This window comes from Nerophis ophidion, linkage group LG19 (genome assembly GCF_033978795.1).
Source record: "Nerophis ophidion isolate RoL-2023_Sa linkage group LG19, RoL_Noph_v1.0, whole genome shotgun sequence".
In the NCBI taxonomy this organism is placed as follows: Eukaryota; Metazoa; Chordata; class Actinopteri; order Syngnathiformes; family Syngnathidae; genus Nerophis; species Nerophis ophidion.
The window spans coordinates 22,043,576-22,057,694 of NC_084629.1; the positions used below are offsets into that span (position 1 = coordinate 22,043,576).

Consider the following 14,119-nt stretch of genomic DNA (forward strand, 5'->3'; position numbering starts at 1 on the left):
AATTGGTGCAGTTTCAAAAACACCATGAAGAACACAATCAACTTAGACTTTATCTCAGTATTTTAACAAAGCCATTCAACTTTAAGCACTTCCTGTTTTTGTGATGTTGGCAGTTCACCATTAAAAACGTTTGCAAAAATAAAGCGAGTGTTTCCTCAAACGTTCGCATTTGGGTAGAGCCGCAACTGCCACAACACATTCATTGATCATTATATAAATATTACAATTATAATATAAACAACACAATTATGAAAATGAGAACTTTGCAGAAATCAAGGTAACATAACTACAAACTTAACCAATGTAAACATAGGAGATTTAAGCAGAAAATAAAATGGAATGAACACAACAAAGGTAAAGGTAAAACACATTTTCACAGTGGTGTTCAGGATGCGCATCGTGGATTCAACCAATTGCAAGCGCTGCATGGAACTCTTGACTACAAAGATTATGGTCAAGTTAACTGTCTCTCCATCCTAACGTTTTGTTATTGTATCGGTTGAGTGGATCATTTACAAAGAAAGAAGGATATTGTGTGTCGATACTGCCGCTATCCACAGCAGGAGCAGCTGATTGCTTGCACCTGCGCTGATTGGCCTAGCAGCTGCCAATCCAGAGGACGCTTAAAGTCAGCTGACACGTCATCGTCACACACATATGTGTGATGTGGGTGACACTTGAATTGCTATTGCGACATCCAGTGGACACATTAAGAACAGGAATTTCCTTTATTAAAAAAATGCAACTCATGTTTATATATAGAAAACTGATCTTGCGGGCTAGATTAAACCTTTCAGGCCCTCAGGCCGTACGTTTGACACCCATGAACTAGAATTTAGTTTTAGCAAGTTTGAGATGGAGCTGAAGCAGCCACTGTCAGTGTGTCAACAATAGCAGCGTAAGCTAGCATTAGCTCACTGTTACCAATGCGGCGCTAAAGTATTCAGTCTGCGTTAGGGCTTATAATAACAATATCACTCATATTTGGTTAATTTTCAGGTCACAACATGTAAATGGGATATTGCTGGTGCTTATTGAATGTTTTTAGAGAGAGTAAGATGAGTGCAACAGAGGACCCTCTATCTGTTGACTCAATTGTTAGATATTTATTTAGCATTTACAATGCATAAAAAAGCATATGTGTGCATTGTGAATGATAAACAGCACATCTTTTTCAAATGTTTGCATATTTCCAGTATGACTGATCTAATAATATGGTCAGAGTGCAGTGACCTACAGTCTACAGAAATTGCCTAAAATATTTGCAGCGGAATATTCACAATGACCGACTGAATTCGTGGCATTTTATGATGTTTAGACGGTATTTTCACCTCCTCAGTGGCCTTATGGTAGGTCTATAAAAATGGGACCCATTACCTTCCTGCTTGGCACTCAGCATCAAGGGTTGTACAAACACCGTTTCCATATGAGTTGGGAAATTGTGTTAGATGTAAATATAAATGGAATACAATGATTTGCAAATCCTTTTCAACCCATATTCAATTGAATGCACTACAAAGACAAGATATTTGATGTTCAAACTCATAAACTTAGTTTTTTTTTTGCAAATAATAATTAACTTAGAATTTCATGGCTGCAACACGTGCCAAAGTAGTTGGGAAAGGGCATGTTCACCACTGTGTTGCATCACATTTTCTTTTAACAACACTCAATAAACGTTTGGGAACTGAGGAAACTAATTGTCGAAGCTTTGAAAGTGGAATTCTTTACCATTCTTGCTTGATGTACAGCTTAAGTTGTTCAACAGTCCGGGGTCTTGTCGTATTTTACGCTTCATAATGTGCCACACATTTTTGATGGGAGACATGTCTGGACTGCAGGCGGGCCAGGAAAGCACCCTCACTCTTTTACTACGAAGCCATGCTGTTGTAACACATGGCTTGGCATTGTCTTGCTGAAATAAGCAGGGGCGTCCATGATAACGTTGCTTGGATGACAACATATGTTGCTCCAAAACCTGTATGGACCATTCAGCATTATTGGTGCCTTCACAGATGTGTAAGTTACCCATGCCTTAGGCACTAATACACTCCCATACCATCACAGAGGCTGGCTTTTGAACTTTGCGCCTATAACAATTCAAATGGTTCTTTTCCTCTTTGGTCCGGAGGACACGACGTCCACCATTTCCAAAATCAATATAAAATGTGGACTCGTTAGACCACAGAACACTTTTCCACTTTACATCAGTCCATCTTAGATGAGCTCGGGCCCAGCGAAGCCGGCGGCGTTCCTCGGTGTTGTTGATAAATGGCATTCGCTTTGCATAGTAGATTTTTAACCTGCATTTACAGATGTAGCGACCAACTGTAGTTACTGACAGTGGTTTTCTGAAGTGTTCCTGAGCCCATGTGGTGATATCCTTTACACACTGATGTCGGTTTTTGATGCAGTACCGCCTGAAGTATCAAAGGTCTGTAATATCATCGCTTACGTGCAGTGATTTCTCCAGATTCCCTGAACCTTTTGATGATTTTACGGACCGTAGATGGTAAAATTCCTAAATTCCTTGCAATAGCTCGTTGAGAAATGTTGTTCTAAAACTTTTTGACGATTTGCTTACAAATTGGTGACCTTCGCCCCATTCTTGTTTGTGAATTTCTTAGCATTTCATGGAAGCTGCTTTTATACGCAATAATGGCACCCACCTGTTCCCAATTAGCCTGCACACCTGTGGGATGTTCCAAATAGGTGTTTGATGAACATTCCTCAAATTGATCAGTATTTATTGTCACCTTTCCCAACTTCTCTGTCACGTGTTGCTGGCATCAAATTCTAAAGTTAATGATTATTTGCAAACAAAAAAATGTTTATCAGTTTGAACATCAAATATGTTGTCTTTGTAGCATATTCAACTGAATATGGGTTGAAAATGATTTGCAAATCATTGTATTCCGTTTATATTTACATCTAACACAATTTCCCAACTCATATGGAAACGGGGTTTGTAATTGGAGGATAATTCACCAAAATGATTCCCGAGCGCGGCCACAGCTGCAGCTCACTGCTCCCCTCACCTCCCAGGGGGTGGAACAAGGGAATGGATCAAATGCAGAGGGTAATTTCACCACCCCTAGTGTGTGTGACTATCAGTGGTACTTTAATTTTAACTTTAACATACTCTGTCATGAGCTTAACTTCATGAATTATTGTGGCCCAAAAAACAAATTATAACTCCACTTCAACTGAAAGACAGCATAAGTATATTCCAGACGGTTCATAATAAATAGGTTAGTGTTTTCCACATGTACCAATGTTACCTGTTTGACTCACTTGAACATTCCACACTGCTACATAATAAAAGTACGTATTATGTTTTTTGTGATGATATTGGATCTATATTGGTACCGGCAAGTACTCAAGCCTCTGAAGTGTTGTGTCGGGACATCCCTATTGCTGACATGGTTCTACTACACTTGTATATTTTTATTTGATTGTTTTGTTTTCATATATTTTAATCAGATGCTGTGGTAATTTGCTTGTATGTTTCAACAAAAATGACAATACAATTTCTGTATGTGCTCAAATGTTGCTCACAGCAGCTAATTGTCTTCAAGAAAAAATTAAAATGAGCGCACTTAGTCGGTTGCTCTGGTTAATTCCACCATGCTTTTATCTTGAAGCTTACTTTGCACTGCACAGGAAGTGACTTAGCATGTTTTAACGGTGTGTCATTAGCAAGTAGCCACGCTACACTCTGCTAATTTACATTTATTAATTATGTTCCACTTATTTTTGCACTTGTGTAACAGTGGATAGTTGTATGGTTACCATGGTGGCTGCGGTTTGACCCTGGATCAGATTATTTCTACATACATTATTTCTTACAGGAACAATTGTTTCCAAGCCTTTTCATTTTGAGCAAACGTCGTCATGTTTGACAAAATCCTGTCTGATCCCGATGATGGTGTGTTTGTTTTTATGGCCATGAAGTTAGCATTGTGCCTGCTAGAAGATGCTAATAAGTGATCTAAAAAGGCCATTAAGACGATACGTGAAGCCTGACAATTGCAGCAAATGTCATTCTCTGATGTTTGCATCCTTCTTCAGATGTTCAAACTGAAGGCGGTCCAGCTGGCTGAGAAGCTCCTCCCCGCCTTCAACACCCCCACAGGAATCCCCTGGGCCATAGTTAACCTGAAGAGGTGAGCGACGCCGTCAGCGGCCGCACGATTGACAGGCAATAACATCCGCCCTCACTTCTTCCCGCTTAGCGGCGTCGGGCGTAATTGGGGTTGGGCGTCCGCCGGCAGCAGTATCCTGGCCGAGTTCGGAACGCTGCACATGGAGTTTGTTCACCTCACCTACCTGACGGGAAACCCCGCCTACTATCAGAAGGTACTGCATGGATCTTTTGGCTTATGCTCTGTTGCAGTACTGCAATTTGCCTGCAGGAGGCATTAGCGCTATTAGCCTTTACCTACAGCAGTGGTTTAGCGCAGTGGTTCTCAAATGGGGATATGCGTACCCCTGGGGGTACTTGAAGGTATGCCAAGGGGTACGTGAGATTTTTTTTAAATATTCTAAAAATAGCAACAATTCAAAAATCCTTTATAAATAGATTTATTGAATAATACTTCAACAAAATATGAATTTAAGTTCATAAACTGTGAAAAGAAATGCAACAAGGCAATATTCAGTGTTGACAGCTAGATTTGTTGTGGACATGTTCCATAAATATTGATGTGAAAGATTTCTTTTTTTGTGAAGAAATATTTAGAATTAAGTTCATGAATCCAGATGGATCTCTATTACAATCCCCAAAGAGGGCTCTTTTAGTTGATGATTACTTCTATGTGTAGAAACCTTTATTTAAAATTGAATCACTTGTTTATTTTTATATCTTTTTTTCCAAATAGTTTAAGAAAGACCACTACAAACGAGCAATATTTTTCACTGTTATACAATTTAATAAATCAGAAACTGATGACATAGTGCTGTGTTTTACTTCTTTATCACTTTTTTTTCAACCAAAAATGCTTTGCTCTGATTAGGGGGTACTTGAATTAAATAAATGTTTTGATTGTAACGTTTATCTCAGTTGCAGTTTTCAGTAACAAATTTGGAGGTGTTGTAATCGCCATGTAAAATCAATTGGATGTCAATAGCAAAACTAATGTATATTAGCATCAAGCTGGCACATTTTTACTTACTTACGGTGGAGTGCTTTTAGACCATTTTTTTGTTGGCATTCAAAATTGCAACATTACCTGGAGGTAGTTTAGCTGAGTCTGCTCTCGGTGCTGCTGGAGTGATCGCCAACTGTCGGTTTTACGTGAATCGGTGCCGGGTAGGACAGGAGGGATTTGGTTGTTGCCGAAAAAAGTACAGAATCGAGTATCCATCCCTAAGTCATATGTGTTAATTATTATTATTTATTTGTAGTTTTGTAAACGACTTTTTTAATCACAGGTGATGCACATTCGAAAGCTGCTGGCCAAAATGGACCGTCCCAACGGACTCTACCCCAACTACCTGAACCCTCGCACCGGCCGCTGGGGCCAACGTGAGTATATTTCTCTCCACTCACTAGCAGCCACCTCCTCACGGGTCGTTCTGGTCCGATCCGAAAAGAAAAGAGCGCGTGAGAAAAGCAAAGAGGAGGATTGATTGTGCTTAATGAACACAAATGCGAGGAGGCGTAGGACGATGGAGGAGAGACAAAACGCTGCTCTCAGCGTATTGATCACTATTTGGCAGCCCGCCCAAGGACATTAACGTCACGCGCCGACACTCTTGTTTTCTCTCCCCTCAATGTCGCCTCTCGTTAACGGTGTTTTTGACAAACATATTAGACCGCCTCTCGTGCCGCACCTCCAACGACACATTGTGTGTTTATTGTCGCTCTCATCGTTTTTATCAGCACACAACCCCCCCACACACACTTTGGATATGGTAAGATAGCGGGGCCTTGATAATTGCTTTTTGTGACACTTAGTGGTTACAATCATTCTTTAAGATAGGCTATACACAGTAAGTTGAATGATGCGGACACATTTGTTATTGGATACTTTCTATTCCATATTTGATATTTGCTTATATTGACAAATGCCATTATTGTTCAATGACGGATACCTGTAAATAGCTTGTATGCTATTGTGTGCTAAGCTGCTGTGTAGCTGCTGGCCCCTCGCAGCCGGGAGCCTACCATGCGTGTTTTTAACCTTTTTGACCCCAGACCCCAACTTTTCCACGACACAGAGCCACCGGGGCCCACTTGAATATAAACACTTTACTCTTAATGATAATCATATTGCGTGAAGGAGTTATCCAAGTTGTATTGTTACAATTTCACTTTTGTGGTCATGTCATCCTTTCGGCGCCGTTCAATTGTAGGAAGACCACGTGTATATTTACGCTCAAAAAGGCGAATCCTGAACAAAAGGCGGTTTGTGTACGAAAACAAATCCCGATGTCACGGTGCAGCGTGCTTTTAGAAGAGAATTTGTCATTGATCCACTCCATGGTGAGAGCATTGGACGGTAGGGGTGTAACGGTACACAAAAATTTTGGTTCGGTACGTACCTCGGTTTAGAGGTCACGGTTCGGTTAATTTTCGGTACAGGAAAAAAATATATATATATACATTTTTTGGTTATTTATTTATCAAATTTGTAAACAATGGCTTTATCCTCTTAACATTGGGAACACTATAATAATTCTGCCCACGATAATCCACTTTAAACTGCCTTAAGTTGTTGCTTTAAATAAATAAAATGACAAAACCTTTATTCTACAAATAAAAAGTGCAACATTAAACAGTTTCAAGTCAACTCATCATGCTTAATTTATTACAGCATTGGGGAAGCCTGTAGTTGATTTTTATTATGTAAATGTTATATTTTTATCAACATGTGATAGCATGGACCCTGCCGTTCAAAACTAGGCTGCTACATTACTAATGATTAATGTAACTATAGCTGAAAAAATAGTACAATAGCAATAGGAGAGACTATTCATCCTTGAACACCATGAACTTCATGTTAGTTCATGTGAAATAACAGACAGACAGGGCTTTGCTGCCCCTAACACGCACACAGCAAAATGAGCTAACGTTACGCTAAAAGCTAATAAGCCTTCATGTCAAGCCAGAACTGCGAGCGAGCTGAGCTGCAGTTTAAGTTTCTAGAAGGTCAACTGGCTCATAGTGATGTTAATAGTTGTCACTGGGAGGTGTTTTTTTTATAATTTGGGGAGAGTACGCTTCTCACTTGCTCCCCTGCTAATGACCTATCTGCTCGACGCTGAAGCATTGACTACATCGCTCTGAATACGCACTGCTGATTGGCTGTTACATCGCTCTGAATACGCACTGCTGATTGGCTGTTACATCGCTCTGAATATACACTGCTGATTGGCTGTTACATCGCTCTGAATACGCACTGCTGATTGGTTTTGTATTTAACCAATCAGATTTTTGTGTGGGCGGGACAAAGCTGGGAGCTGAGACAGAGGCAGAGAGCAGAGCAGCTTGTTAAGACTTTAGTTACAAACTCGTTCGATACACCTCCGAACCGGACCGAAACCCCCGTATCGAAACGGTTCAATACAAATACATGTACCATTACACCCCTACTGGACGGTAGGTTGGTTAAAGAGACTGGCTGCTGGTGTAAAGGGGAGGGTCCCGGAAGACCTTTTTGGCATGAAAGATCGAATAACAGCAGCAATCAACACGGTGGATCGCGACATCCTGGAGTGTGTTTGGGAGGAATTTGCATATCGTCTTGATGTTTTCCGTACTGTCAGTGGTGGCCATATTGAGCACTTGTAAAGCATGAGATAAATACTCCAAGTTATGTATAACACGTGTGTTCAAGCAATATTTTCTGTTATTTTTAATTTTTGGAATATCCAGTGACAATTATTTTTGAATCACCCTGTATATACAGTCGTGGTCAACAGTTTACATACACTTGTAAAGAACATAATGTCATGGCTGTCTTGAGTTTCCAATAATTTCTACAACTCATATTTTTTTGTGATAGAGGGTTTGGAGCACATATTTGTTGGTCACAAAAAACATTCATGAAGTTTGATTCCTTTATGAATTTATTATGGGTCTACTGAAAATGTGACCAAATATGCCGGGTCAAAAGTATACATACAGCAATGTTAATATTTGCTTACATGTCCCTTGGCAAGTTTCACTGCAATAAGTTGCTTTTGGTAGCCATCCACAAGTTTCTGGTTGAATTTTTGACCATTCCTCTTGACAAAATTGGGGCTGTTCAGTTAAATTTGTTGGTTTTCTGACGTGGACTTGTTAGTTCAGTATTGTCCACATTTTCTCAATGGGGTTTAAGTCAGGAGTTTCGTAAGGCCATTCTAGAACCTTAATTCTAGTCTGATTTAGCCATTCTTTTACCACTTTTGACGTGTGTTTGGGGTCATTGTCCTGTTCGAACACACACACACATACATATATATATATATATAATTTTAATAATATCCACAAAGTTCAGTGAGCAGGTTGTAATGTGTGACTGTGTGTGTTGACATTTTTTGTTGGTTGGACTTAAAAAAAAATTGCACCATGACCAGGGAAGGTTGTCTGCATTGGGTCATATAAACAATTGCTCCTAGTCAAAACCAAAAATTACCAACACTGGCCACTTGATGGCGACACAATGGCCGCGTCAAAGTCAGTTTTTTCAAATGAATTGCAATCTTCCTGCGGGAAAGAGTCCTTATTAAACTCATGACGTCTCGCGGGCCAAATTAAAAGCGTCGGCGGGCCGCATTTGTTCATAGTTGTTACACTCACTCAACTTGTCCGATCAGACCCAGACCCTTTTTTTGTCAAACAGTTTTGGTCAAGGTTTGGTTAAGGGAAGTACCAAAGACTCATTGATTGACATGGGAAGTCAAGATGTTGATGGATGCTCCATTCAAAGCTGAGGTGAAGATGGATGTATTCTTGTTGTGGCTCCTGTTCCGTACAACAAAGCTGAGACACACTGTGACCCGTCTGCAAAGTGCACTTTGAGCTCAGCTACGGAATGACACAAGTGATGCAAGGCCGTGTCTGAAAAGCTTTTCTTCTTTTTTTAATGATGATGTAAGCTTCCTTCAAAGCAGCCTTGGAAAAGTCAATTGACTTGCACATGAAAGCACACACACACAATTTGTTTGAAGCCGACACCTAAGCCGACCTTCTTCCGCCTAGATAGGCTGGCGCTGCACATATGACCCCTGACCTTTTGCTAGCTGGGCAAGGATACCCTCTTATGGGTGTGTGTGTGTGTGTGTGTGTGTGTGTGTGTGTGTGTGTGTGTGTGTGTGTGTGTGTGTGTGTGTGTGTGTGTGTGTGTGTGTGTGTGTGCGCGCGTGCGTGCGCGCGCGCGCGCGTGCGTGCGTGCGTGTGTGCGTGCGTGCGCTCCCAGGGAACCGTGTAGGAAGTGAGGTGAGAAAGATGGTGGATTAAACACTCGGTTGTGTTGTTTGTGTCAGACAGTTTTGATGGAGCGCCACAAAACAACAATTAGTGTTTAACTTTGGAAGGAAACGCGCAGTAAAACAAGCAGCTCACTTTCATGCTGGAGGGACACCTACTGGTGAAGTCCTGCATTACATGCACCCCTTTTACCACTAGGAAATTTCTTTTTTTGACACACTTATAGCACAATATGTATTATTATTTCTTATTATTATGTATTTTATTCAAATGGATTATTCATATTATAAATATTCTATTTTTGTTTAATAATAAATGTCTTTATTAAACAATGTGTTGTTACAATGTATTATGAGTGGCCAAGTTGACGCATTTGATCCTTTAATGATGTTAAAACCAATATAATGTGGGTCATATATGCTAAGCTATCATCTTCGCTTTGTGTTACACTGTAGGTGACAAAGTCTATTAGTGCAATATCTAATAATGTATCACATTAATTATCAATGTATTTTCTTTATACAATATGCGTTACAATTTTTCCGATCCAATAAAGAAATGTCTAGAGATAGCTAAGATATTTTAATTATTTTTTTAAATCTCTAACATTATTTCATAGTGAAGCAAGTGTGCTTACAGAAAAAGGAAGTAAGAGCAATAAGTAATATATATTATATATATCCATCCATCCATTTTCTACCGCTTATTCCCTTTGGGGTCACGGGGGGCGCTGGTGCCTATCTCAGCTACAATCGGGCGGAAGGTGGTGCACACCCCGAATAAGCCGCCATCTCATCGCAGGGCCAACACAGATAGACAGCATTCCCACTCACATTCACACACTAGGGACCATTTAGTGTTGCCAATCAACCTATCCCCAGGTGCATGTCTTTGGAGGTGGGATGAAGCCGGAATACCTGTAGGGAACCCACGCAGTCACGGGGAGGACATGCAAACTCCACACAGAAAGATTCCGAGCCCGGGGTTGAACCAAGGACTACTCAGGACTTTCGTATTGTGAGGCAGACGCACTAACCCCACTGTCACCGTGCTGCCCATATATTATATATATATACATATACTGTATATATATATATATATATATATATATATATATATATATATATATATATATATATATATATATATGTATATATATGTGTATATGTATATATGTATGTATATATATATATATATGTATGTATATATCCATCCATTTTTTACCGCTTATTCCCTTTTGGGGGCGCTGGCGCCTATCTCAGCTACAATCGGGCGGAAGGCGGGGTACACCCTGGACAAGTCGCCACCTCATCGCAGGGCCAACACAGATAGACAGACAACATTCACACTCACATTAACACACTAGGGCCAATTTAGTGTTGCCAATCAACCTATCCCCAGGTGCATGTCTTTGGAGGTGGGAGGAAGCCGGAGTACCCGGAGGGAACCCATGCATTCACGGGGAAAACATGCAAATTCCACACAGAAAGATCCCGAGCCTGGATTTGAAACCAGGACTGCAGGACTTTCGTATTGTGAGGCAGACACACTAACCCCTCTCCACCGTGACGCCCTGTATGTGTATATATATGTATGTATATTTGTATGTATATATGTACTGTATGTATATATACAGTATAGGCCAAAAGTTTGGACACACCTCATTCAATGCATTTTCTTTATTTTCATGACTATTTACATTGTAGATTGTCACTGAAGGCATCAAAGCTATAAATGAACACGTGGAGTTATGTACTTAACAAAAAAAGGTGAAATAACTGAAAACAGGTTTTACATTTTATTTTCTTCAAAATACCCACCCTTTGCTCTGATTACTTTTTCGCACTCTTAGCATTCTTTCGATGAGCTTTAAGAGATAGTCACCTTAAAGGGTTTTCACTTCACAGGTGTCACAGTTTTAATACCTTCAATGACAATCTACAAGGTAAATAGTCATGAAAATAAAGAAGTGTGTGTGTGTATGTGTATATATATATATATATATATATATATATATATATATATATATATATATATATATATATATATATAAAACGTGGGTAAGAGAGGAGGAGTTGGGGCAAAGTGAGTGGGGAAGAAAGGAGGATGAGCAATCTGATTGTGAATCTCAACATGTTTGTTAAACCTTTTGGGAAAGGCAGTAATACAGCATCAGTCACAGAAGAAACACATCGTTCGAGTAACCTTTGACCACAAGAACAATACAATATCAATTAGTGATTAATGGCATCACAACAGTCTTCACAACAAAACAGGCCAATTTAGTGAGGAGAAGAAGCAATACAACATAAATCACATGAGGACAGTTGCGACTGAAATGGTTATTAGACAAGCGATTACTAAAATATTAATTTCGCCACAACATAATACAAAATGAGCTGTGGGCTGACAATGTGACTTAACCACACTTTGCTATTAGGTTTTATCACAAACAAACACCAGAAATAAACACAGCTAAAGGATATTTATAAACAATATTTAAATATGACAGTATTCTTACTGATCATAAAAGTGTACAAACTAGTCATCGCTGTTATGTCTTTAATGTTGTGACAAAAGTTCCTTGTCCGTCTTATTTGTAGGTGAAAAAAGAAGTTCAGTGCTGGAAACAGCTGGCTGGCTAACACTTCCTGTTTATATTCTTTTTCTCATCTTTGCACCTCCTTTTTTGTCTGAACTAGTCTTGTGGACGCCCAGTGGGAAAAAACCTCCATAGCAAAGCACATATACATATTACAACATACATCTCGAGATATCTAGCAACAGAGTGGAGGGAGTGGGGGGTCATGGTGGCAGGCTGCAGCTCTCAGGCCCTGCCCATACTTCCATCACCACTATGGGATTTGCGTCGAGGGCGTTTCGGGGTGGAGGTATGTGTGTGTGGCGCGTATTTTTGTGGATGCATGTGTGTGTGTGTGTGTGTGTGTGTTGCGTGTTTTTGTGGGTGCGTGTGCGTGTGTGCGTGTGCGTGTGCGTGTGTGTGTGTGTGCGTGTGCGTGTGCGTGTGCGTGTGTGTGTGTAAGCCTGCCGCGTGTCTCTGTTCCGCGGCCTTGATGTCGTGCAGCCGATAAGTCCAAAGTCAACAACAACAGGTGTCTGTCCAGGAGAGACACGAAGGGAGTTTGTTGTGTCTTTGTTGCACTGTCCTTCGGGAGAGTCTCGAAGCCAGGGAAACAATCCAAGTTAGAATGTTTTGTATACGAGTGAAAATAAAATTTGCTTTTCACTCTAAATTGTATTGTGGTCCAAAATCAAAAGAGTGTCCACAGTTCTTCCCACATCCTCCAATCATTTGTGGCAGCTTTGGGGTACTTTGAAGACTGCCAGTAACTTTCAATTTGTCGACAAACCAGAGCAATGCCTGCTCCAATCAGCAGATGTCCTGTTGTCATAATTCCGAATAGGTAGATATCTTCACGTATTCGGCACTCTTTCTTCTCCCAAGAGTCTATCGCGTGTCCAGCAATAACAATTATTTTGTTAATACTATTATTATTATTGTATTATTTTGTATTTTGTATGATTTTGTTAATACATAATACAAACATAAAATATTTTTACTATTATTGTAGTATGTATTGTTATAATAATAATACTTTTCAAAAATATTATTGTACTGTGTATTATTTCGTGTTATGTATTATTTTAGTTATATAAAATTGCAATACTAATATTATTGTTTTATTATGTATTATTTTGTTGATTTCAAAATAATACAATAATAATGATTTAATAGTTAATTATTTTGTAATAACAAAATAATACATATTTTAAATATTATTTTTCTATTCTATATTTTTTGTTAATACAAAATAATACATGTTTTTGATATTATTGTATCGTATATTATTTTGTTCATGCAAAATAATATACAATACAAATATTTTTAATAGTAGTTTTATGTATTATTTTGTTTGACTGATTGATATTCTGTGTGATTTTTATGAATAAAATAGAGAATTTTTTTCGAGAGAGAGAGATGAGCCTCATGCACACTACATCCTTCCTCAGTGTATACACACACACAAACACACACATCTGCTGCCATTTCCACACACACATGAATAATTCATCACCTCTTCTTTGTTGGAAGACAATTGTATTATAAAAATTGTGTGGTTCGAAAAGGAGTAGGAGGAACCACAGCTTATTTATCCCTACCCCTATTACGTTTCATAGCAATTTCCCGATTCTTTGTTCTCTTCATGCGCTCACTTTGTAGCAAATACAAATCAATAAAATGATCGTGGTAAGCAGTGAAGTAACTTATGATTCCTATCATGAAACGAGTAAGATTATTAAATTTTTCGTTACTATTCAAGATGTCTATCATAAACACTTTGATGGCTGAAAACTATCAGGATATACAGTGCATCCATAAAGTATTCACAGCGTGTTTTGTTATGTTACAGCCTTGTTTCAAAGTGGAATAAATACATTTTTGTCCTCAAAATTCTACACACAATACCCCATAATAAAAATGTAAAAACATTGTGCGTTTATTTCTTGCAAATGTTTGCAAACTATAGATAAGTGTTCACAGCCTCTGCGCAATCCATTGTTGATGTAGCTTTAGCAGCAATTACATCCTCAAGTCTTTTTGTATACGATGCCACAAGTTTGGCACACCTAATACGTTTGCAAAAAAAAAAATTAAAAACATTTTCGCTTTGTCATTAT

At 39.1% G+C, this 14,119-nt stretch overlaps 1 protein-coding gene across 2 annotated transcripts in view; it reads left to right on the forward strand.

Annotated features, from left to right (window-relative positions):
• The window catches only part of man1a2 (mannosidase, alpha, class 1A, member 2), a 172,785-nt gene that overhangs the window by 144,081 nt on the left and 14,585 nt on the right, over nt 1–14,119 (forward strand). For both annotated transcript variants that reach the window (XM_061879537.1, XM_061879538.1), the window contains 3 exons: nt 4,072–4,166; nt 4,236–4,359; nt 5,434–5,527. In XM_061879537.1, coding sequence (XP_061735521.1) covers nt 4,072–4,166; nt 4,236–4,359; nt 5,434–5,527 — 313 coding nt within the window. The remainder of the gene's footprint in view (nt 1–4,071; nt 4,167–4,235; nt 4,360–5,433; nt 5,528–14,119) is intronic.